General features: G+C 55.9%; 2 protein-coding genes across 4 annotated transcripts in view; one reads left to right on the plus strand and one right to left on the minus strand.

Moving 5' to 3' along the window:
- LOC308626761 (uncharacterized protein) overlaps positions 1–26,137 on the plus strand; it is a 452,693-nt gene that overhangs the window by 71,690 nt on the left and 354,866 nt on the right. The gene's annotated exons all lie outside the window — the stretch shown is intronic.
- TTC28 (tetratricopeptide repeat domain 28) overlaps positions 1–26,137 on the minus strand; it is a 598,353-nt gene that overhangs the window by 21,429 nt on the left and 550,787 nt on the right. For all 3 annotated transcript variants that reach the window (XM_081252173.1, XM_081252172.1, XM_081252174.1), the window contains 2 exons: positions 20,108–20,248; positions 8,836–8,980 (listed from right to left, as the gene is read on the minus strand). In XM_081252173.1, the coding sequence (XP_081108299.1) occupies positions 8,836–8,980; positions 20,108–20,248 (286 nt within the window). The remainder of the gene's footprint in view (positions 1–8,835; positions 8,981–20,107; positions 20,249–26,137) is intronic.

A 26,137-nucleotide genomic window follows, 5' to 3' on the forward strand; every position in this document is an offset into this window, starting at 1 on the left:
CAGCTCACCCAAGGGGACACGCGCCTGGCGGGACATCCTGTCTGTACACACCCACTGTGGCTTTCTTTCTTTTTTAAAAAATTCTAGATGCATCTAAAGAAAGAAGAAGTAAAAATTATCGGGCCAACTGTTTCTTTTTTTCTTTAAGAGCTACTTTCCAAGAAAAGGTAAAAGTATCGCTGTACGACCCAGGAAGGAAGAAGCAGGGTGTGCACAGTGCCCACTCCAGGGGTCAACTCCCGGGCTCCGTGTCCCCACCGTGGGCCACACTGAGGCCCCTGCTTGGCCTGGCACAGGGAGGAGGCTCTGGAAGGCCCTCTGGAGGGCAGACTGCTGGCTGCTGCAGTGCACCCAGAGGCCCTGGGGGCCGGGCCGGAGCAGCTGGGCTGATGGTACCCTGACCTCGGGGATGGGTCAGCAGCTGTGACAGTGATCACTGCCCAGCCAGAGCGCTGCTGCCTGGCACGTGGGCAATGGGGGGGCTCAGGCCACCTGCCATGGAAAGAACCAGACCCATCCTTGCCTGATCCGGGGTCACCAGGCATCACTGGACAGGGTGGCAGCCCTACCCCTGCAGACCTTCCCTGGACTCCACCTGCCAGGGCCCAACCCTGATAATTCTCTGTCAGGCGTCATTCCAGAGGTCATGGACTTCACGGGGACACAGCACTCTCAGACAAGTCCCCAGTCACAACAGCACCTGTCACGTGAAGTGAAGGTACTTGAGGGGTGCTGGGCCAGGTAAGAGGCTGGATGCTGCTTAGAGAAAAGGTCCACAGGCAGAGTGCCTCTGAAGGGACTCTGCTACCTCTGCCCACAAGACTGTCTTGTCTGAGGCACAAGCCTGAAGAGGGTGATGTCACGTCCTGGGAGGAGCTCAGATGTCTTCTCCGATGACTGATTTCTGATCTCTCCACTAGTGTCTAAGGTGGGTGACTGGGCGACGGGGAGCCACGTCAGTTCAGGACTCAGTCCCTGCTTGAGAGCTCACGATGATGCAATGTCTCAGAAAATAAAACGTGCACAAGAAACCACTACTGAGTGAGACCACGGAAGTGTAAAACACCAGCCCCAGAGGGTGGGACACGATGCTGGGCCCCCCCGGCTGCTGCTCTGCACGTGAAGGTGGGGAGGCCCCACCTGGGCAGACGAGGCCCATGGGGCACACGGAGGGCAAGGCTGCAGAGGGACTCGGGAGCCAGATGGTGGAGGCCTGAGGCTGAGCGGGAGTGTGGCTCTCGCAGGCTGTGGGGACCTGCATCCTCTGCTGCGGAACCTTGAAAGGGAGCCTGCACCAACGAGACGGGCTGCACGTGGTAATTCAGACGAGGAAACGCAGCGGAGAGAAGGGGACAGGACTTGGTGAAGAGTGGCCTTAGCAGCGAGGAGAGGGAAACGCCTCTGAAACTCTAGCCTGGGAGCTTGCGAGCCTGTCTCTGAACCATGTACCCGAATTCATAGGTCCAGGTCCTCCCGGGACAGCACCTCGCAGCAGGTACTGGCCTGGCACGCACAGCCCTGGGTGAGGGCTCCAAATGGGACCCTTGTCCAGCAGAGGGGAAGGAGGTGGGTGGTGGCAGACGGGCTGCACGGCAGACAGGCAGCTCTGGTTAAAGGCAGCGGGAACACTGACCGAACGTGTTGGAACAGAGGCCCTGAAAGCTGTCCTCTGCATCCTGCCTCCAGGAACACACAAGCATCACCCTGGCACGGAAGGATCAGCCATAATCCAATGTGAACTTAAACACAGAGAGCACAGAGATGTCTCTATGCAAGCTACACCTCGTCTGTTAGACGGAAAAGGAGAGGGAATTCAAGGAAGCGCTATTCTGTGCCTCCGTCTGTCAGTCTGGGAAGGGCTCGCTGGCTTCTGAAGCCCTGGGTTTGAAGGACAAAAGGGCTCCGCATCGCCCCCACACCCGCCACGAGCACAGTCCAACAAATGCCAGCAAGGACTCCGACTCTCTGACCCCTACAGTTTCTAGAAAGGTGTCTTCTGAAGTAGAAAACACCAGGCCAAGTGCCCTAAAATCTGTTTACTCTCCCAGGAAGCGTCCCTTCGCTCTCACCAGGGCCATGACCCTGCCTGTCGCAGCAGACACGGCTGGAGGGCTCGCGGCGCCAGGCCGGCCGGGCTGGAGGGGAGGTGGGCAGCGAGAGGACGAAAACGGGTGAAGCCCAGGCTTTGCAGAGGAGAAGGGGCTCCTCTCCACAGGGGGCTCCAGGCGGCTGTTATCAGCTCCCAAAGCCCTGTCCACACCTGCTCTTGACACGCTGCTTCCTGCAGCCGGTTCTCCCGAGCGACACGTGCTGCCCTGAGGCGGGCGTGTGCGTGCGTGCGCGCGCATGCGCACGTACTGAACGCAGCCCTGCTGTGGCCCCGCCGGCGGTGGCTCCTGGCCTCCTCCCGCCCGCACTCAGGGGTGGCCCGGCTCTGGCCTGACCAGGGCACAGCCCGCTCCCAGGGAGTGGGTGGAGGGGGAACCACACCTCATCAGTGTCCGTCCTTCCTGGGTTTCGCTCCCTCAGCCCAGGAGAACCGCACAGTCTCCTGTATCTCAGTTACCCCTTCACCACAGGGAACAGTCTTGATACTGATCTCCCCTGGTTAACCCACCTGTGCTTTCTAGCTCCGGACCACACCCAGACCCTCTGTTGAGCGGGGTTTGGAAGGTTGGAAAGCCTTGCCCAGTGACCAGGAAGGGAAGGCACATTCCAGGAGAGGCCTTCGCCACGGGGTCTGGGCCCGCGTGCTGGGTCGGGAGCTCTGGGGGACCCAGAACTGCTAGATGATGGGGTGTGTGGTTAGGGGAGAGGTGGAGGGGGTTCTGAGAACATCGACAAGACTCTCACCTCCCTGCCCCTCAGTTCCCGAGCCCACGGGACAGCACTGACGCCGCGACCTCACAGGCAGCGTGTGGGGCTCTAGGCGGGCCCTCAGCACATACCGGTCAAACGTGAATTCTCAACTGCCTCCAGGTGCTTTAAGTAAGAGGAACACAGGTCCTATTATTCATACTATTCTTTCCTGCTGGGTCTCGATCATTTTTCTAGTACAACTCATTCCCTTTCCCTCCTGTGTTTGTAAACATGCCCAAAACACGTAAATGGCCTCTTTGGAGCATCCAGCTCCACATGGAACCCAGGGACTCAGGGATACCGCCATCACCAAGGTCCTCCTCACCTGCACGTCTCCACCACCATCATCCACAGCTCTTCACTGAGTATCCACCACACCTGACACCTGTGAAACCCACCGCCGAGCAGTTACCCTGACGTCCAATTTCCGAGTCGGCAGTTCCCCCGGGCAACCCCCACGGGTCCCAAGTGTTTGCCTGGGTGGTGAACTCTGATTCGATCACCATTTTGGTTAACGGGATCTCCCATATACACTCATGGTGACCGGGGGGTGCTGAACCGTTTGGAAAGCACCGATATCAAACGTGATGTTGCATGCGTCCTAACTTTGGCTTCAGCACTCTGTGCACAGCACCAGGGTTCAGAGGAGCAGCCTGCAGCCCCCATACGCGGGGAGTTCCATTTTCACGGAAGGACAGGAGGCCTCTCAGAGCCTCGCAGCATCACAGGCCAGAGAATGAACACCCCTGATCACCACGGGGGAGGGCAAGAAAATTCCTGGGTCCATGAACTTTCCGGCAGATTCGATTTGGGATGAAATGGACTTCACTGTGTACAACAAGGATTCCAGAAGCAAAGAACTGACTGCTGGGAATCTGGATACCCCAGAACCATGTACAGGTCTTAGGATTTTTTTCCTGAATTATATTTTTGATTGAGCGAATTGATCAAACAGAACTTTTTAAGGTAGAGAAACCTTTTATGTGACGCTTCTGAGAAATATTGGTGTCATGGATGGTGGTATCAGTCTCAGTAAATATCAGAGCTGTTCAAAACAAAACCCTGAAACCATGACTACAAGCTACCAGGACTGCAGACACTGTCTTCCAACCAGAAAAATGCAAAAGTGCAAATTCGACCCACTCAACTGTCCTCTCTGAACAACAAAAATCAAACCACTGGTTTGCCTGGAGACTCTGAGAAGGGGCAAACCAGAGGAATCTGGCTATGGGAGATGCATGACCAGTGGCCAACCAGAGCCAGAGGGGCCTGCCGGCCACCAAGGGTCCAGTCTCAGCCAAGTCAGCCCAGGGATCTGCTCATGCACAGAGGCCTCTCTGTGGCCGAACTGGTGAAAACGAGCCCACACGCCCTCAGTGGAAGGCGTGCCTTGGCTCCCCCAGAACCTACTGGGGCCAAGCTGCTGAGACGGGGGCGGTTGAACATCAGCTCGAATCGACCTAAGGGGCCCTGACCCAGGTGAGAACACCGCTTGCCTGGCAGGAGCTCGCTGATCAGCCTGGCGCTCTCACCACTGCTTCAGCAGCCCAGACAGCTTGCGAGTCGTTGCCTCTGTTTTTCCTTCTCCTGATCAGCTGTGGTGACACTTGTGGTCTTTGGGTGACGTCTGTCCTATCCATGTGAATGTTACCACAGAGTCCCAATCAGAAATCAGACAGCCTGGCAGTGCCCATCTCGTGGGCCTTGTCCCCCCCCTCCACACTCTGGAGTCAAGGTCGGACTGTTGTGTGACAAGCCTTCGAAGATGACCTCCAAAGCCTCCAGTCTATTCACAAACCAGGCACCTGACCAGTCGGTCTCATCTACCGGGTAAGGATAAGCTAGGTTATCACACCGCTTTACAAGAGTCCCTTTCCCCCAGAGCAGACATCACAGTCACGACCCTGCCAAAGCCAAGCTCTCCTCCTGGCCAAGCCCCTGGCAGAGCCAGACCCCTACCTCGAGTTCTCAGAGGAGAGGTCCTGGGCCATCCTGGAGCTCTGGTGTCTAGGAAGGCAGTTTACCAACCTAACCGATGTGAACGGCAAGTTTTAAGTCAGTTTCTGGGGTCCGGAACCAGATAACTCCACTTAGCCTGGAGGCTTCTTTAGTCAAGAGCAGAGGTGGACGAGGGGGACCATTCCTTCTGACCAGAGTCGTTCACTCCTCCTACCTGTCCTATCATCTTGGCTTTGACGACTGTAAACTTAGCAAACAGGGAATTTAAATAAATGGAAATAATTATAAGGATGACAGAGACTATAACTAGAACAAGCCCAGGAACTTGTTAAATCACATTTAAAGAGTGATTTGACCAAATCCTAGGGAATTTTAGACTCTACACCTGGGTCCTTAATGCTAGCAGCTTCTGGCTTTGGACGAAGCCCCGTCTGCAAACTGAGGGGTAATTCGGGGCCTGCGCTTCACGTGGAGCAGCCCTGGGGGTGCGTGGTTCTGCGTGTCCCTGTGGCGAGTCCAGGCTCGGGCACGAGTTACTACCCTTCACTCCACGGTGACGAAGAACGAACGCCATGGACACAAACCGGGTCCCGGTCCCTCTCACACTAGCACGTGCCACTTTGGTGACATTTTCTCCTTTGGGTCTGAGACAGGATTTGACTTAATGTTTGATGATGGCTCATGTGCAGATGGAATGGGGCCCCCTCATGATAACTGGACATGCTCACCCGTCCTGACAGCAAAGGACAGCGTGCTTCAAGGAAAGAGCCACGGCAGTGTTTCCCTTCAGCTAAATTAAATCAAGTCCTGGTGCAAGCCTGCGGTAAAATATTATTCTGTTCCACTTTTCATACCGTCTGACCTAGTCCCTTAGCAACAGGACTGCGGCTAAACAAAGGCAGTTGTTCAAATAATTATACGTCCCATGTGAAGAGGCTAATCGTTTTAGTCTTGAAGTGTCAGTAATTCATAATCTTGGACTTTCGGTTTTGATTTGTATTTTCATTGAAAATGTGAAGAAGGCCTGGCTCTGCCTGGCAGCTGACAGCGGCGGGAGCGGCGGACGGTGCCGTGTCGCCCTCTAGTGGCCTCCGGAGCAGGGCGGGAACCAGCAGTCTTCGTCCTCCGCCAGGCAGTGCGCTGAGCAGGAGCACAGTCCATGAGCATCATACCCGGCAAACCACCCCCGCCCCCAGTCTCCTCTGTGCCCGGTGTGCGCCCGGCTGTGCCTGGCACGTGTCAATAAACACGTGAATGAGGGGATGAAATGGGGAGGGAAGGAACTCCTGATCAGATCCCAGCTCTTCGGTGAAGTGGTTTTACTGAACCGCAGTGAGTCCCATCAGTCAGCCAAGGAAAAGCTCTTGCCCTGATCATTTACTTTAACGACCTCACATCTCTTGTGAGGCAGCCTAACACCTTCACTGTGTTCAAACTCCTCAGTCACAAAAGGACTAAATATCAGGAACTAAATGCTTTCAAACTAAATGCCTCACTTCAAGACGAGACGCACCCCTGAGGGTCACACCCGTTCACACGTGCAGTTCCCGAGCACAGAAGGGCCGCCGCAGCCTCAGGACGCCGGCACGCACCTTGGGGGGCCGGGGTTTCCTTCCTTAGTCAACTGTATAAAGACATGACTTCGATCACAGTTCTAACTCGTTCTGGGGCTCAAGTCCATAAATCTTCCCCCTCCCGGCACCCCTGGAGGAGCACAGATGTCCAGACACAAGCAATCACTAATCCCACTGGCATGTTTATATTCTTTAAGTCAGAGGGGAAAGTCCTCAGAGAGAAAAACTGTCTAAAAAACACAGGGCAGAGTTTATGAACTCATGGGACCCCTTCAAGGATGACTCGTGGCTGTAGCAGCCTCTCTCCTGGGTGGAAACGCTGCAATGGATGGAAGGAGGGGTTGCCTCTCTCCGCCCCCAGCCTCTTCCCGCTGCTCTCCACCCCGAGGATTTCTGTCTTTGATACAAGGGAAGAGCCCCTTCCCTGGTCAAAAGGGTTGGTGTCAACCAGCGAAACAAACAACGCTCAGGTGTGGGTCCCCTGCAGGCACGTCACTGGACTTGGGATCTACCCGGAAGTAAGCGGGAACCAGCAGGGGGCTGGTTGACAGGGTCGGGGGCTCACAGACTCAAAGTGGCTCCAGGGCAGGCCCAGCCCCTTTCTGCTGCTTGATAACCTCTTGAAAAGCTCCCAGCTGCCACAAAAGAGTGGCCACAGAAAACCCATTAGCTGACTTCTGCCTTGGGTCTTCTGCTTTGTATCCAGACTAGACCCAAAAACCAAATGCAGCTTTGGACCACGTACCATCTATAAATTTTACTGAGTGCCAACATGAACCAGTGCCAGCTGCTAGGGACGCAGAGATGGCTCTGCTCGGTGGCATCGTCCTCAATTTCTAATGAGGACACAGGTACTCAAGGAGGGGTACCAGCTTGGCCAAGGTCACCTAGCCAGGAAAAGGCAGTGTTAGACACGAGTCCAGGCTTCCAGCTCCTAGAGGCTCTGTGCTTCCCTCCACCCCTGTGTCCCTGAGCAAGGGAAGTCCAGAGGGCACCACCAGGCAGTGCAGCCTCCTGAAAAATATTAGGCAAGTTGACACACATCCTGGGAAGGCCAGGCCAGGAGATGCACTGGCATTTCCTGAGGGTGAAGGGATCACTGTCAAGGTGAGGACACCTTGAGGATGCACCTCACCTCTGTCAGTTGGCTAAAGTGGAAGAGAGCTGCTGATGGGCCACTCCAACACCTGTGAGACAAATCTCCCACCTGTCTGTGGGGAGCTGCTAGGAGGGACACACAGGCTGGCTCCCTGAGGGCCCGTCAATCCCCACCCTTCCCAGCTGAGAGCTGGGCCCCCCAGGAGCACAGCCTCCACTTGCTGCAGGTACCTGGACTTTCCTAGGGGTCTGTTATGAACTGGATGCTTGTGTCCCCCCCAAATTTATATGTTCATGCCCTAGGCCCCCAGTATGATGGTATTTGGAGGTAGGGCCTTGGGGAGATAATTCAGTTTAGATGAGGTCATGAGGGCAGGATCTCCATGATGGGATTAGTGTCCTTAGAAGAAGAGGAAGAGACCTGAGTGTGCTCGCTCTCCCTGTCTCTCTCTGTCTCTCTGTCTTTCTCTCCATCACGTGAGAACACGTGCAAAAGTAGCTTTTTCAAGCCAGGAAGAGGTCTCCCACCAAGAATCTGGGACTTCCAGCCTCCAGAACTGTGAGAAATAAATGTCGGTTGTTTAAGCCCCAGTCGGCAGCATTTTGTTACAGCAGCCAGAGTTGACTAGTACACAGTCGCAAAAAAAGCATCTGATGGGCTCACCATTCAGATTCACAAGATCCCTGAGCCCTTTGGCAGCCCTCCCCCCACACCCTCCCGCCAGTTACATAGCCACGTCTGGATTGAAAAGTGATGTGCAAAGACTAGGGCCACAGAAACCTGTCAGTAGCCGCACTCAACCTTCTCGAGAAATCACAAGTGCAAGGGCGTCTATGCCGCTGGACCCTGTGGTGGAGTGAGTCCTGACAAGGGCAGAGGCCAAGGGTCTGTTCTCACCAGGAAGCGGCCCTGGGCTTGAAGCTGCTCAGGCAAGACCCTCAGATGAGCAGTGGGCGGGGGAGCGCTGACTGCTGGGGAGATGCGTGCAGCCCTGCGCCCCCAGGCCTCCCCAAGTCTGATGAGCAAGGTGGGAAGGAGCAGCGTCTCATCTGCACCTGAGGAGGTCACAGAGGCCAAATTGACCAGCCAGCCAGTAAGGAGCCGGGCTGGAACCTGAACCCGGATCTGCCCACTTGGAGCTCAGGGTCCATCCACTAACCAGCAGCCAACCCAGAACACACGTCCACTTGGGCTTCCGGATGCTGACTGAGAAGCTGGACGGAGAAGCCCCGTGTCTGGAAAACCTCTTTTGTCTCAGGAGCCTGTGTTTTGTCTGGGGGGTGTGGGGGTGCTGAGCAGGAAGTGATGCATCCTGACGCCAAGAGCCCTGGGCCGGGCACTTACCCCTTCCATGGGTGCCACGAGCAGGTCGTACAGAGCGCGGAGCGGCGGCCTGGCGAACGAGCCCTGCCTCCTGGGAAGAGAGGAGGTCCCGTCCGTGATGGGCGACGTGGCGCTGCTGACCAGGCTGGTCATGCTCTGGCAGCTCCTGGGGAGAGAAGGACATGGGTGACGTCGGGCACAGGCTGCGTTCCTGTTCCTGGAGGAGGGAGCGGGGAGGCCTCCCAGCAGGACGCGCCGGCCTCCCTCCCTCTGGCCTTGCCCCCTCCCCCTCAGGTACTGTTCACAGCACAGTGAGCACTGACAGACACCACAGGGCGGACCAGCTGCACACAGCAGCTTACACGGCTATGGAGTTTTTCTGCATAATCAAATGTCCTGAAGTGCTCTTCAAAGGATTTAATTACATCCTTGTGTGGAGCGACTGGGCAGGCAGACATGAGGACCATGAGAATCGGGGCAGCCACCAAACTGCTCGGAAGATGGTGCCCCAAGACCAACTAATGTCCAGGGCGTTGGCCTTGTTGGGGCCAACGAGGATTCTGTTGGCCCCAACCTGGGCTCAGGTCAGCCTCCGGCCCCCACTGGAGCCCCAGCACAGCCCGAGGCCCTGCATGGGGGGGGTGGTCAGCTCAGGCGCAGCTGCAGGGTTTTGTTTCCCTTTTTAATTTATGTTCCAAAGTTTCCAAGCAAAATTTTATTAGTACAGGTGGTATTTTCAACCCCAAGGACCCCAAGTTTCACTCCCAACACAGGTGAACAACATCCATTGAGTCACTGATGCATTGAGAAAATGTTTCCTGAGCACTGGCTACCTGCCAGGCACTGACGCAGGCCCTGGGGACCAACAGAGGACCAACGGCACAGGTGAGCAGAAGAGATGGCAGGTAGGGAAACAAACCCATCTCCACTGCAAGGACCAGGCTGCCCCCACGAGTCTTTCTGAACCAGCCCCTCGGCGTGGCTAGCGTGGCCTCAGCACAGCCTCTGGTGACGGTCTCCACATGACTATCAGACAGTGAGTGGTCTCTCAACCTTGATCCAGACACTGTGCACAGTTCTGGAGTTTCTGCTATGCGCTCAAGGACCTTAAGGCAGAGACTAGGTCTCACACCAGACACATGGCCAAGTAAGTACTCTGGGCGGCTGGCAGTGGCAGCTCTGTAGTTGTTACCTAAGGAAAAGCAGAACGTGGCTTTCCCTCCTGGGCCAGGCCAGGATCCATGACCATCTAGAGAAATGATCTGAAAGATGCGTTTGCGTTTTTGAGGCATGGCTTCTGTCCCTGGCCTTCCCCCGCCCTTTGCGGTGTTCTCAGCAATGTTCCACTTCTAAATCCTAGGGTTGCGCCAAGCCAGGCTGTGAGCACCCTCAGCCCCTACCCTGCTCCAGCAAGAGAAGAAAAAGGAGAGGGCTCGGAGGGGCTGCGAGCCCGCTCATGGCTGCTCCTACATCACCCTCACTCAGAAAGCATGTAATTACAAGCGACTGGGGCTGCGGCATGTCTCTGCCATCAGAGCCAGTGAAGCACAGATAACCCTGCAGTGACACTCAGAGGCTCACTTAATTCCCTGGAATACACGGCAAAGAGCATTGCTCCCCTGAAGGAGAGAGCACCATACTGCCCTCCAGAGATGTGCTGGAGTGACGCACAGTGTCTGTCATGGCACTGTGTGCTCCTACACACGGCCTGGGCCTGTGTGCGCTTGCAGCCTGGGGAGCCCAGGCTGCCACCAGAACAGCACGGGGTGGGTGGCAGGACTGCAGCACCCTGCCCCACACACCCCTCACTTCACTCCTTAGACATGTGTCTCCTGGACTGTGGGCTTGTTACCCCACTTGAGGCACCTGAGTCTGATTAATCTGTCCACAGACATCCCGGGAGTGCCATGTTCCCAGACAACGGTGTGGCCACAAATCCTAACAGTGACCGATGGGGCGCTCCACAAACCCCAAGGCCCTAAACTAAATAGCTCCAACTGGAGAAAGAGACCCAGCTCCACATCCCGAGCTCCCCTGGTACAAGGAGACCAGCATGACCAAGCTGCACAGGGAAGGCAGGAGGGGGTGGGGAGCTGTGTGATGGACAGACCTGTGGGCACGGGTCCCAGCCTGGGGCAAGTCTCTCGCCCGCTGGGCCTCACTTTTTGCATCTGCAAAAAGAGAAAATGCTACAGAGAGTGTCAGATAGGGGAGGATGGCTGCAAAGCATCCAGAACCTGAAAGGTGTTGGGAGTCTCAGCTGATGGGACAATGAGTGAGAAGCCCTGGGCAGGAGGGTGGGAGTGGGCTGGGGTGCCTTTTTATTGAACCCATGAAGTGCCAGAGGCATCTAAAGGGGCCCAACAATGCTAACCCACTCCACATGCATCACTGCCCCGTGATGTGCCAGGCACGTGGGTCCACAGAGGGGCTGACCCATGGGTCCCGGCACTGGGCTGTATGTAGGGAAGGGAAGAGCGCCAGCACGGGTCCGGGGCATAAGGCCCTGACTAGCTGCTGGTCAGGCAGAGCCGAGGGAAGGCCTTCTGGGAGAGGACCATTTGCTGTGGGCACAGGGGACGATCTTGAGTTAGACTGCCTGTGGACAAGGAGGGGCAAGGCCGTTCCAAGCCCAGGGAACAGCGCAGAGGGAGGCACCAGTGTTGGGAATGGAGCACTGGGGTGCTTGGGGCAGAGTGTTGGGGGCAAATGTATGGAGGGTGGGGCTGCGGGCTGGAGAGGTGAGGCGGCAGGGCGGTTGCTCTCTGGGCTGGCGATGCCGCGGCTGGCCCGCCCCCTTCAGCACCAGGCCTGCCTGAACAGGAAGCTCCTCCCCCAGGCTGAGTCCTTGCAGGGCTCATCAGAGGAAGGCCTCCTGCTGGTCTCCAGGGCTGGGACCAGGCTGGGGCTCAGTGCCCTCACCCCCGGCCAGTTCAGGTGGGAAGCCAGTCGATGTCCTTGGTCAGGGCTGGTAAACACACGGCCAGTCGCGTCATGTGTTGCTTGGCGGAGGTTTCCAGGGACACTCTCTCTGGGCATCTGTATGCTTCCGGGGGCTGGGGGGTGGGGCGGGTCTCAGGCTAGGACCCACCAGGGTCACAGTAGCGAGCAGTGGTTTCCTCACCTCCACAGAGCTGCCTTGGACAGACTGCGATCAACAAGCTCCCTGGGCTTCCCTGGTTGCGCAGTGGTTGAGAATCTGCCTGCTGATGCAGGGGACACGGGTTCGGGCCCCGGTCCGGGAGGATCCCACATGCTGCGGAGCGGCTGGGCCCGTGAGCCATGGCCGCTGAGCCTGCGCGTCCGGAGCCTGTGCTCCGCAATGGGAGAGGCCACAACAGTGAGAGGCCCGCGTACCACAAAACAAAACCAAAACAAACAAACAAGCTCCCTGTGTGTGTTGCTTCTGTTTTTGCTACAACATTCACAGTGACCTACAGCGGCTCTCACAGGGGTGCGCCTGCTCGGAGATCTGCACAAAGGTGCGCCATATTTCAGAGGAGCCGAGCGGTCAAGCTCCTTCCCTGAGCCGGGGGGGCATTCCCGGACAACACAGCTGCCGCCGTGTGACTCTGCCAAGGCATGTCAGTTCTGTGCTCCCCACGTTTCCTTGCTTGTAAAACGAAAGGGGTAGACTAAATGCCTTGCAGTCTCTTCTAGTTTTAAAAAATTAAAAATCTACTCACTCTAGGAAGCCATCAAAACTGCGGTGGCTCTTTTAACTGCTCCACTGGCCTCAGCCCTAGAGCCCTCCCTGAGCTTGCCGGTGTCGGTGGCAGGGCCTGAGCACAGCCCTCCGGCGCTGCGATCTGTCTGGAAAGTCGGCGTCACCAATGCACGTCCCCGTGGTCGGGATTCAGAGTCACAGCCAAGCGGCTGCAGCCCCCTGGGCTCTGAACCCCGGGCCGGAGTGGTTGACAGGTGTGAGCGGATGTGTGGGATGGTCCGCTCCCTGCTGTCCTCCTTCCTGGCATTGTCGCCACGGCCCAGTGCATCCATCACACTGCGGAAGCACGGCCACGGGGTGGGGCCTCGGTGATGGCACTGCTCTGATTTCTGCGGACCCTTTCAGCCTGGCTGACTTCTCTCTGCCTGGGCAATCTGGACGCAGATGAGAGGATGGTGCTTTGACAGGGTGGAAACGTTTCCCTGTGGCAAGAGGGTGAGCCGCAGGAGGGGCTGCGCCCCTATTCAGGCTCCTGCCAAGCCTGCCACACCCACATCTCGCTCTCAGGACCCTAGGAGGTGGGGAGGTTCCTCTTCTACAGATCAGAGAGGCCAAGAGCCTGGACGAGGCTGCCGGCCAGAGCAGGGTCAGGCCTCCCACCTGCCGGGGAGGGAGGGGTTTTATTGTGTCCTCTCAGCATTCAGGGCACACTGAGAAACCTGCACTTGCCTCTGATCCCTGCCCTCCCTGCTGCTGGGTCCACAAAGGCGACGTTGACAGCGGGCGGCCTCTCCCAGATTTCGTGAGAGCAGGAAGGAGGGCCGGGCTCCCGGGACTCCCAGCTGCTCCGCCATGCGGCTCCAGCAGGGGGCGCTGGCTCGCTTTCCTTGAGGCCTCCATTTATTGGCAGGGATCCCATCGGGCTAATTGACAGTCCAGCTCTCAGCAGAGAGGATTTTCTCACACCACATCGTGGTCTTTACCAGCTCATTCCTCAGATGTTTATTAATCTACTTCTGGAGAAATATTCGTTTTCTCTGCAGCTCGGCCATCTGTGTGGTAATGGGAAACGGAGGGACTGAGCACGCATCCAGGGAGACGGCAGGCAGGCAGGCAAGGGGGGAGCTGCCTGGTCTCTGCACCAGCAGGACGCAGAGCTACGAGGTGATATGTGGAGCGCTCCCGGGCAGGGCAGAGGCATCGGGGTAGTTTATGTCTCCGGAATGATGACAAAAGCCAGGCGGTCTGGGTAGCACTTGCGGCTCATGAATCTCCCTGCAGGGATGAAGAGATCTATTCCCCAGGCAGGGGTTTTATAACTACCTGGGCCTGCAGAAGACCCTGTGCGCTGGGACTCGCTCGGGCTCACACGCTGACGCGCCCCACGCCGAAGCCCTGACTGGGGCAGGCGTGCGCCTACCGGGCATCCGGGGAGGCCGGGGGACACCTGGGGGATGTGCGCTTGGAAGTCTCGGCCCGAACTGCCACACTCAGCACAAGCTGGTTGCCCTGTCTGCTGAGGAGGGGAGTGAGGTCACGTGCAGTCAGTGTGTGTGGGGGGGGACCCAGGGGGACCCACCCCAACACACACACTGGTTTCTCAGCTTTCACAGTCAAAGACGGAGAGCGAGGAGAGCAGCGCACATGGGGGAGCAGGGACTCAGCCCCCCTGAGGTGAGACTAAGGGAGGGGCCCCACCCAGGCTGAAGACCCCAGGGATGGTGGCAGCCAGCCTGGCCCAGAGATCCCGCCCGTCCGCCTGTCTCTCGGCGCAGAGGGAGGAGCCCAAACCTAAGCTTAGTGCATCCCAGAGATTCGCAAAGGACTTCCCAGGGCTCTGCACACACTTCCACCCAGAGGCGGGACTGGGAACAGGCCTCCCTTGTCAGGAGGGGCAGGGACCAGGCGGAATACAGGGGAGCAGCGAGGAAAGGGGCGTTTCATGAAAGCATGACAGGCGAGCTGACCGAGGAGCCCGCTTTGCTCTTCCAGGTGCTAAGAAGCAGGGATGCCTGCCTCGCAGGCTTCCCTCCTGCGCCTTGGAGGGTCTTCTCCTTTCCCACCTTTCCCGTGTCCTCCCCTCTGTGCTCAATTCCCCGCCAGGCACTCGGGTCCTTCCCATCTGACAGGGCTGCAGAGTGAGCTGAGCCAGGAGCACTCACTGGGGCACGTCTGGCATCTTTAGGGCAACTGGAGGGAGAGGACAGGAGAGAACCATGGGACAGGGGGCATCTTCTGGGGTGGGCCAGGCCGGGCTGACCCGTGGCCATCACTGGAATCCTCCCACCAGGCAGGTCTCACCCGCACCCCCCGCACCTCCACTGTCACAGCTGAGTAAACAGAGACTCTAGGTTAAGCATCTCACCTAAGGCCCAGGTCATGGGCAGGGCCCTGCTGGCAATGCAGTCAGGCAACAGGGGGCTGGGGAGCCCAAGGCCCAGCGCTGCCATAGCGTCAGGCCCTGAACCCTCATCTGGAGTGCCCCGTCACCCAGGATGGCAGACGCTGCACTGAGCGCTGTACTCCAGGCTGTCTCCGCGCGGGGCGCACCCAGGTCAGGCTGTGCAGGGCCAGGAGAAGGAGGAGGCCTCCCGCCACAGTGCTGAGCTCGTTCTAGGGGCGGCTGCTTTGCCCAGGCACCTGGCTCCTCGCCTTCTCTGAGGCCTTTATCACATGTTTTCACTTTCCAGTGGCCAGTTCAGGAGGCTTCCTCTCTGTGCTCCCAGCAGCAGGGTCCCGGGCCTGGGGGGAATCCTGCCTCCACTCCTCGAGAGCCCCCCACCTTTCTCAGGGGGGCCTCCTGCCTCACAGCCAAGGAGCTGGGAGCGGCCCTGGCAGACAGAGCTGAGCTCCTGTTCCATGGGCACCTGCTGCCTGTGAAACCACTTGGGTTCCTTCCTTCCCACCCCCAGCCCTGACCTGGATGCTCCAAAATCCCCTCTGGGGCTCTGAACTGCGTCTTCTGAGGGAACAGGGGCTGGCTGGCCTGAGATTTGAACAAGTACCTGGGTTTTAAGGTACCAGTGGAAAGATTAATTGGCAAATCCATTATATTCAAGCAGCCAGAGATGCCTCAATTCAATTAAAAAAAAAAAAGGACCCTGATAGTATTCAGTGACTCTCTGCCATGAACATCCTCACACGAAGGGTTGTCTCCTCAGGGAGATGAAGGCTGTCAAGTGCTGCATTTTAAGTGCTTATTCAATAAGCCGTCGGTGCTTTCTGCTTGCTCACCTACCTAATCACCAAGCGCCTGGATCACTGCTCTGGTCCCTCCTCGGGAGGTGGGCTCAGGCAGAGACCCCTGCTCTTCCAGTGACACCAACTCCTCTCAAGCCCAGGGATGAATCTGGGCTGCACGAGGCTTCTCTTCTCTTGCTCTTGGTCTCCTCTGGGAATGGTGGGCAAGGGCTGTGACACACGTACCACCAAGGGGCCTGGGACTGCCCTCCTGCAGAAACCACGGCCGCTGCCCACTCTGCTCTTTGCTGCAATGTGCATGAGGCTCCATGGCCAAGCCTGGGGATGGTCGCCTTGGAAAAGCCTGATGCCCAGGCCAGCCTTGCACAGGCTTTGCCTGCTGACCCCATTCAGGGCCCAAGCTGGGCAGTCATGGGGGGACGGGCTTATTATGTGCTCAGGGATGGAGAGAAGAGGACCCTGTGTGTGGTGGCCTGCTCAGCTGATGCTAACACAGAAACCCACTTTCCAAAGGGCCTTGCACCCATGGGTGATTTGTGGGTCCAAGCCTGTCCCCCCACAAACCCATGGAGTCTCACTCACTCGTTTATAAAGAACCCAGAGCTGTATTAGTCAGTGTTGTCCAAAGACAGAATGCACCACCTCAGGAGGCGGTGAGCTCCCTCTCACTGGAGGAGTTCAAGCAAAGGCTGAGTGATCATCTGGCAGGAGCATTAGATGGGTGGGGATCTGGGAGCTAGAGCACTGTCTTGGGACATGGCCAGACACAGATCCTAATGCTAGCTCTGTCGCTGAGCCCATGTGACCCACCCATTGGGAAGGCACGCCTCTGTGCCACACTAGGCGTGGGCACCCAGACCACACCATGGCTGCCCCTCTCTTTGGTCCCACAGGATGGTGGTGCCTCCTTCTCTTCCTGCAGGACCCCCAGTCTTGGTCACTGACTCTCTTGGAGGACCCCAACCAGGCCAAGGAGGCTCACTTGCCGATTCGCCCACCCGGTCTTCTTTTGTGGGGGTGTGTGGCCGGGGTGCTAGCTGGAAGCTGCAAAGCTGAGGGAGGGCTCTGGCCCCCTCTCTAGAATGGGGAGCCCTGACACTTCATTGCCCTCTGCTTTGGCTCTAGCCACTGATGTCTGGGCAACAGGAAAGCCCCTTTCTGCACCATATCACACATACTGCCATAAAGCGAAAAAGTAAAGACCTAGCACGCATGTTGCACCAGTGGTGGCAACAGAAGTCAGAACATTTCTATGGGATTCTGGTCCTAATTGATCCTGGCTGGGTGCACCTGCAATGCCAAGGCACAGCCCTAGGACCCAGAATCCGGGTGCAGCTGAAAGCCTGTCCTGCTCCTCTTCCTCTTTTCTGCAGCAAATGTGATCTGCTGACTGCCCCCAGGTTCACACACACACACACACACACACACACACACACACACGCACTGGCCTTCCAGCCCTCAGCATAACTTCCCAAGCATTCTGCAGGATGAGGGGTAGAGCCCTCTCTGGGGGCTGCTGCTTTGCCCAGTGGGGGCCCCCAGGGTCAGGTGCTAAACGAGAGAAGACTGCTCATTTCCTCACTAGCAGTGCCTGCCCTGGGCTTGACATGCAACTGTGTTTTCTGCCAAAGTGCACAGGCAGGAAGAAAAATAGTGGTTGTGGAGACCTCAAGAACAAAGACCAAGCTAGCTGTGCAGTGGGGGGAGAGAGAGAGAGAGAAAGAGGGGGAGAAAGAGAATTCTAAGGCCAAGTCTCACTTGACTTGCCTCTGCTGCAGCAGCCTCATTGCCAAACCAGTCCAGCAAACTGCCTGGAACAAAAGAGCCAAGCAGCCCATGAATCACGGGGCTGGAGGGCCCTGCAGAGGGGAGCTGGTGCTGCTACGCACACGGCTGCTTCCACTTCACCTCTGTGGGCTCCAGGGACAAGCGCTCTGCCGTCCCAGCCAGTGACAAACCAGCCCACCTCCTGGTCACGAAGGGGCAGCAAGAAAGGCCTGCCTGGGACCCCACGCAGGGCAGGGCAGCACACAGGCCAGCAGGGCAGCTGGGAAGTGGGACCTGAAACCCAGCTTTGCACCTGCTGCAGGGGCAGGTCTCCACCCTCCCAGCCTGTGCATGCCCCTCAGCTGCGAGACTCGAGGATGGGCTGGAAGTTTGCAAGGGCCCACACCATCCTAACCAACAAGGATACCTTGGCCTCTGTGGGTCACTTGGCAGGATGGAGGCCAGAGACCCCTCTTCCTGGGCTTGTCGGGAAACAGCAGAGAGCACACAGCATGGCAACTGTCCTAGGCCTTTGGCTCCCTGCACTGAAGCTGAAAGAATGCAGCCTGTTTCCCCTCATCTGATCTGCCCTCAGAAGTCTCTAGAAGGTCAGGATTGGAAAGGTGAGCAGAGACCACTTCTAACCCCTTTGTTTTCCCGAGGGCAGGCCTGAGGCTTCGAGCAGGTCATGCCCTGATGAGGGAGCTGGGCACAGAGCAGCCAGGCAGCGAGGCCCAGGCTCCCGTGCTGCAGGCCTTGCTGCCCGCTCCCAGCCTCAGGGCTGGCCTAGTCCTCAGCCTGGTCCTGGGCACAGACCGCATTGTTTAAATGAACCAATGAACTAATCCATGGTATTGTGCTCACTGGACCTACCCCAGAGCTGCTCAGAAAGACAACAAATATTTTCCCAAAGGAAGTAACTCCATGATCCAAAATTCACACCACCTACCATCCAGGGGTGATAAGCTAGGATTCCGGGTACACCTGGTTTGACCCCTTTCTTGCCTTAGCACCCGAGGCCCTGGAGGAGGGGCTCCTGGCCGCAGGCACGCCTGTGATCAGGCTGGCCATGGATGCCTGATGGCCTGCCGCTGGCTCTCTCTCTCTTGAGAGCAAAGGACATGAGGTGGGACAGGAAGAGAAAGGGCGGGTGAGGCTGCAACCCACAGTGGTCAACACCTGTTCCACAGGTACATACAAATTTCATCCCTTCTAAAGTCTATCCACCCACATTATCGTAAGAATCCAAGTTTCGCACTGTCCTTCACACCTAAAACAGCAGAAAGTCAGCACGAGTACATGTGCGTTAGGAAGCCTGTCATGTGCTGTTCATACATTAGCTCCTCAACTCCCATGTTAAGGAAACCCTGAAAAGTAGGAAGCTTGTTCCCACTTCAGCAACGAGGAAACAGGCTGACAGTGGTGAAGTCACCCGCCTAGGGTCCCACAGCTGGCACGTGGCAAGGCCAGACCTGAGCCCCAAGCTCTTCACGCCCTAGTTCACAACCATGGATCACAGCACCAGGCAGAGTCGAGAATCACCCGCCTCAGAGGCCGAGGAGCAGCGGCAGAGGGCGGAGCCGGGCCCAACCCGCCTCCGGCGCCTGGTCCTGTCCCTCCACAAAATTAAAGCCACGAGGGGCACCTGCAAAGGGGGCAGGGCTGAAGAGGAAGCTGGGGGTGAACCAGACGGAGGTTCTGGCGTCCTTTCAACCAAGTTGCCACTTCCTACAGACCCAGCTCCTGGCTCCCGTCCCATTCGGATCGCCCCTGGGAAAGTAAACACACGTTTGTCACCGTGACAGCACAATAATGAGAGGAAACCAGGGCCTGGAGTAGGAGCAGACGGGGCACACAATGCCCCCCGACACAGGGCAGTCCGGCAGAGGCCGCCTCCACCCAGAGCACAGTCACTCCCTCCTGGGTGCCTGGCTCAACCTGCTGCCCTTCGAAGGCAGGGACCTCAGAGAGTCTGGGGTGTCTTTCTGGAAAGGTCTCTCCAAATGTGACTCCCAGGTTGTTGCCAGGCAACCAAATGACCGCGGGACAGGTGCCCCTCAACCCCAACCTCCTGCCCCTGTTTATCTGGATGTAGCTCAGCTGTCACCCCCGGTGAAAAGGCACAGGGGTATGTATGCTGGTTGGCACTTTCAACCCTGACCCATCTCGGAGTCGCTGAGGTCTATCTGGTCAGGTAACGGGGAGATGGGGCCTGGGTCTGGACGGGCTCGCTGGCATCCACTCTTCCGGGCCTCCCTCAGTCTCAGGCCAGGAAGGTCAACACAGGGGCCTGGCCGTGAGTTACTGGCCAAAGCTGGCAAAGAAGTATGTGAAGCCACTCTGTGTGGCTTCTGCCTGGTGTCCGGGAAGTCAGCTCCAAGGTCACGGGAAGAAGCGGCCGACCGTCCCCTGGGCCCCGTCCCAGCCAAGGCGGACTGCCACATCAAGCCTGTTACCGCCTCCTCCCCTCACCCGGAGGGGCTGCTGTGACGCCCAGGCCCCGGGGAGCGGGGGCCCAGGAGTACCACGCTCGCTCCTGCAGACTCACATCCCAGCCAGAAGCCCAAGCAGCCAGGAGGAGCATCCCCCGAAAGCACGCTATCCACGCTGCCGGGCCGCCCTGCCTGGCACCAGCCCAGGAGGCCGGGCCACACATACCTGTTAAAGAGGTTGTTGCGGCGGACCATCCGAAGAAAGCCAGTGGGGTCGGTGACCGAGTTGAGCCTGTTGTTCATCTCCTCAAACTGCTGGTCCATGATGTCTCCGGCTTCACTCTCTGTCTCACTGCTGGCACAGGCCCTGTGGGGGAACGGCAGAGAAAGGGCGCTGAGCACTGCTGCAAGCCTGCTCCGAGGCCCCGTCAGTCCAGCCACCAGCGCGGCCCCGCACAGCACCTCCTGAGTCCCCTCCTGCTCCCCTCAGCCTACACCCTGCCCAGTCGTGTCGCACTCCGCTGGCTGCATTCCCTGTGAACCTGCTGCAGGAAAGGGCTGGTCCGGCACCCAGGCTGCACTCCCTGCATCCAGCGTGTGCCCAACACAGACCGGGTGCTCAACCACCACTTGCTGTGTCCTGACTGCCAGCCAGCCGCTCCGCCGGCGCAGAGCTTGGGTGAGTGTGCTGTGCGGCAGGAGCCCCAGTCCATTCCAGCCCAGAACCAGTAATTAAGCACCTACCTATGCCAGGCACCATGCCATGTGGGGGCACACACAGCCCCCAAAGGCATTTTTCCAGACGAGGAGACAAACATGCACACAAGTGGCTGCAGTGCCAGGCAGAGGAGGACTTTGAAATGTAGGCTTGAGAAACGTTGCTGACTGGAGCCCATTTCCAAGCTCAGCATGAGGGTGTTATAATTTTTGAGTTAATAAATTCATATTTCCCCTGTGACAGACTGTAAAAGAACATCTCACAATGGATTTTAAATAAATAGAAGTACCCAGAAGTGCCCTGATTCATCAGTATGATTAAAATAACAAAGGGCATATTAAACGTAAAAGCTGTGTCCTGTGGCCCTGTGAGGCCAAGACAGACGTGATGACATGGTCATGAAGGTGTCCGAGGGGGCGCTGGCCTCCCCCGGTCCTCACCGCACACCACTCCACCGAGGCTGAGGCTTAGCGAGGGCAGACCTCTGTGTGGAGTCCCGTCTTCCTTCAGCATCCTGATTACATGCAGACTTTGTGGAAATGCTGAGTGATGTCTGGCCCATGGACGACACCCAACCCACGTGGCAACTTTGTTTAAAGTCTCCTGCTGCCTAAGGAGCAGAGGGGAAGAGCGGAGAGTGCCAGGGCACTGGCGGCAGAGGACAGGCGCACAGACCAGCCACGTAAGCCACTCACATGCTGGAGAAGTGGGATCTGGAAAGGAACAGACTTCCTGCTGCCCAGAGGGAAAAGGCTCGGTGCCTTGAGATTTGGGTTTAAGGTGAGCATGGCCTGCTTCAAATGGCTAGGCTGGTGAGCCCGTGGCATCAGGATTACAGGACAGAGAAGGGGGATGACCCCCTCACTGGGTCGTCACAGAGCCAAATAAGACGCAGCGTGTGAAGCTGCTTAGTAAACCTGAAGGCTCTAAGTGAACGTCAACCCTGGTGAGATGTCCATTTTATGTGTCAACTTGACTGGGCCCTGGGGTGCCCGGATATTCGGTGAAACGTTATCCTAGGTGTGGCTGTGAGGGCGTTTCTGAGAGATTAACATTGGAACCTGTAGACTGAGGAAAGCAAACTGCCCTCCCCATGTGGGTGGGCCCCATTCAATCCACTGAGGGCCTGAATAGAACAAAAAGGGGGAGTAAGAGAGCACTCCCTGCCTGCCTACCTGCCTTCAAGCTGGGACACGGGTCTCCTCCCCCTTCAGATGTGGACAGATTGGAACTTGAATCACCGGCTCTCCTGCGTGTCCAGCTCGCCCACGACAGATCTGGGACTTCTCAGCCTTCATAACGGTGTGAGCCAATTCCTCACAATAAACTTCCATGCATGTGTCTGTGTGTGTGTGCATGCACGTGCCCTATCTGTTCCTCTGGAGAACCTGGCATCAGGCACCAGATTCCGACTCAGCCATGCTCCTTGCAGAAGGTCACGCAAACGTCCCATCACTGGGAGAGGATCCCAGGAGCCAGAGCCCCAGAGAAGTGTCAGGACTGGGGCAGTCTTCAAGGGCGGCAGAGAGGTATGATTTCTGAGCCAGCTGCTGTCCTTCGCCCCAGAACCACACCGATGGCTGGTAAAGGCATTAGCCTGCCTTTCTTCCCAGCCAGACAATCTGGACATGACCCTTCAAACCCAGCACAGTGCCCAGCATACAGCAGGTACGCAAAGAGGAACTGCTGAACGAATGCCTATACTGGAGAGCATTTTACAACATGCAAAGTATTTTTACACAGATTTAATCCTATCTGTCCAACAAGCCTGTGAGGCAATTCTCGTCATCTCCACTTTATTTCTGAGGAGACTGAGGTCTGGAGAAGCTGAGGAACTTGGCCAAGGAGCACTAAGTGGTAGAGCCAGACCTGACCTCCTCGCCTCTCCCCCTCTAAGGCTCTAAGTGTCTCACACATTCCAAGTCTCTCTTTGCTGGGGTTTGACTAGGGGAGAGAGGGGATGAATACAGGAAACAAAAGGAACCAGGAAACTTCCGAGCACCTAAACAAATCACCATGGCTTCCATCCTGTTGGAGAGCAGGAGCGAGGTTTTATTCCTCTCGCCACCCCACGGGCGTCAGTCAACAGGGTGAGCAGCTGAAGGCTTAAAATGCTCCCTTGGGAGCTGAGGGCCCTTCACAGAGACACTGGTAAATATCACTCAACAGGCTCTTCTGTCCAGGGACACATTTATCATCTGAACGCGACGGCCTGCTTGGAGCTGAGAAATCTGCCTGTCATTCGGTGCTTTGCAAAGGCGAGAAGAATTGACTGGAACCGGTATCGGCCTCCATTATCTTGCAGCTCCGCTCGTGCTGTCAGCTGCGGACTGAGCCCTCAGAATCTCATACTTAATGGGGTTGTTTCCTATTTCCTGACCCTTCAGAGTATTAACACTGAAGGGAAAAACAAACAGGCGATGTCACAGATAAGGGAATCTCCCATTTACAAAACAAGCCTCATGTACACAGCAGGGATCCCGAGTGTCTTCCCATCAACGGTCGCCATATCACAATCACAGCCCCCTCGTTTCTCTGAGAGACTTTCTAGAGATGGCATATCAGCTAGTCTGATGTCATTCACTTTGATCCAGCAAGGATTACTGAGCAGGACCTACGTGCAAGAACCACAAAGGCCAAACAGAAGAGAGCCTCACTACGCCTGCCTTCAAGGCACATACCATCCTGTATGACTAGTGACTACTGGCTAAGGTGGGTTAAGAAGGAGGCAGGAGGGTATCAGCCTATAGCCAAGAGAGGGAGGGCATAAGAGCTTTCCTGGAATTAGCTGCATCTGAGCAGCATCTGAAGGATACAACTTTGACAGGTAGAGGCTGGGGTGGTGGCTGGGAGTGGGGGGATGGAACAGTATGAGGAGGTGTGGAGATAAGACAGTCTGGGGACTCTCTGGGGCCCAGGGAATAGCCCAAGTGAGCTGGAGAAGAGGGAAAGAGTGGCAGAGAGGAAGGAGAGAGTGGTGGAAGGCCTTGAACTTGGAAGGCAGTACAGAGCTGTCAGTCCAGGCCTCTAAGCAGGGCATAGTGGGCTCAGGGCTGCTGTCTGAGAGACAGTCAACTGGCCCAGACTGGAGAATGCCGATTACAAGGGAAGGAGAAAGTCAGGTGGCTATTACCAGCACCTACTCAGAAGCAGCCCTGAAGGCCCGGGGTCGAGCTCAGTGGGGACTGTTGGCCCCTCACACCTACTAGAAACCCCATTCTCAGGAGTTACTACTGTGTTAATACATTAATGTGCCCTGGGCCTCAACACGCCAGGTGAGGCAAGCTTTCCACAAGCCCTCGGGCTCTGAAATCTGGGTAGTGGCTCCCTCCTCTGCCCTGAGCTCCCATCCCCTGTCTCCCTACAAATGGACAAGGCTGGCTGTAAACCCACCTTCCTGGTTCCTCCTCATTCTTTGCCCTCTATTATCACCAACAATGGTTCTGCTTGTCCTGTGGTTGGGCCGCCTATCTCATTAGTCTAGACCTGTGAACTAGGGTGGCAAGGCTGAGAGTGAGAAAGTGAGAACGAACAGGAGAAACATTACCAAACAGAGAACTTATCTTCCTGAAACTCACTGAAGGGAAAGGGTAAAAGACAACTAGCAGTTAATTTATGGCACACAGAGAAACTGAAAGTAGAAGCTAGTCTTCAGTGGAAGAGGAAGGGGTTCAGTTTGGACATGCTCAAAGTGCAGACAGGACACTGAGTTGGTGATGCCAAGTATGCAGATACTGATTCAATTATTTAGATGGTCTTCCTTCCAGAAGGGCTGGAGACTATTAGAAATCCTGGTGCTGAAGACAGAGGTTGGGACCAACTGTTTGATATCTCATTCATTTATTCATTTAATAAATGTTATTAAGAATTTGTTATAAATATCCTGCTATACCACGCTCTGGTTCTAGGTAAAATGGAGTAAAAACACATTCCACCCCACCTTTCCGACTGAATACAACTATAAATTCTTGATGGGCTGCACAAAACAGGATATCTGAGGAATGTGAAAAGTAAACAATATCAGGCAAATGAGGGAGGAAGACCAGAATTCAAAGTGCCACCAAATCAGTACTGAGTTTCACATTCTTTGTCCCATCAGACAGGTCTCTCTGAAACCCCCAGATGTAGAAGCAGGAATCAGTGTGAACAGAGACCTCCAGGAGAAGCCCTCTGTTTCTGGCTCAGAGACACTACAGAAAATCTCCCATTTTTCTTATTCTTTCATTTCTGTTCTCATGTTCCAGGCCACAAACAAATCCTGTCAGTTGACCTACTCTAAAATAATTGCTAATGGAAGTCATTCAGATAGAACGGAAATGACACCAGAAAGAACTAGGAACATCAGGAAAGAAGGGAGAGTAACAGAAATATCAAATGTCTAAGTAGATATAATAGACTAGTCTTCTCCTAACACTGTCTGTTGGAGTTTTATTTATTTATTTTTATTTATATATTTTTTTATAAATTTAGTTTTATTTTTTATTTATTTATTTTTGGCTGTGTTGGGTCATCGTTGCCGTGTGCAGGCTCTCTCTAGTTGTGGTAAGCGGGGACTGCTCTTCATTGCGGAGCATGGGCTTTTCATTGTGGTGTTTTCTCTTGTTGCGGAGCATGGGCTGTAGGCGCATGGGCTTCAGTAGTTGTGGCACATGGGCTTCAGTAGTTGTGGCTTGCAGGCTCTAGAGTGTAGGCTCAGTAGTTGTGGTGCATGGGCTTAGCTGCTCCGCGGCACGTGGGGTTTTCCCGGGCCAGGGATCAAACCCATGTCCCCTGCACTGGCAGGCGGATTCTTTTTTTTTTTTTTTTACTCCTTTGACTTTGTGCCTCCAAACCTAAAACCTACCTGCACCTATATCCATCTTTTCCTCCTTCTCTCTTTTTTTTTATTTATTTTTTATTTATTTTATTTTTTTATTTTTATTTTTTTTGCTTTATAACAAATTTAATCAGTTATACATATACATATGTTCCCATATCCCCTCCCTTTTGTGTCTCCCTCCCACCCTCCCTATCCCACCCCTCCAGGCGGTCACCATTGCACCACCAGGGAAATCCCTGGAGTTTTAATGTAGGTAGATGTAGTACGTAAGACAAATACAAGATGGGGAGGGGTGCTGGTAAAGGTTCCCATATGGTGATAAGACTTTTATATTTCTCTTTTTTTTTTTTTAAATTTTTTGTCTTCTTTTGTGTATCTCTGTTTTATCTTTCCTATGATCGTCACTGTCATAGATTGAGTTTTTATTTTATTTTATTTATTTATTTTTTTGTGGTACGCAGGCCTCTCGCTGCTGTGGCCTCTCCAGTTGGGGAGCACAGGCTCCGGACGCACAGGCTCAGCGGCCATGGCTCACGGGCCCAGCCGCTCCACGGCATGTGGGATCCTCCCGGACCGGGGCACGAACCCGTGTCCCCTGCATCAGCAGGCGGACTCTCAACCACTGCGCCACCAGGGAAGCCCTTATATTTCTCTTGAATTAATAAAGTATCAATAGTAAGTAAACTGCAGACTATAAAAAGTATATATATATTATAATC

The sequence above is a fragment of the Mesoplodon bidens genome, assembly GCF_964165515.1.
Source record: "Mesoplodon bidens genome assembly, chromosome: 13".
In the NCBI taxonomy this organism is placed as follows: Eukaryota; Metazoa; Chordata; class Mammalia; order Artiodactyla; family Ziphiidae; genus Mesoplodon; species Mesoplodon bidens.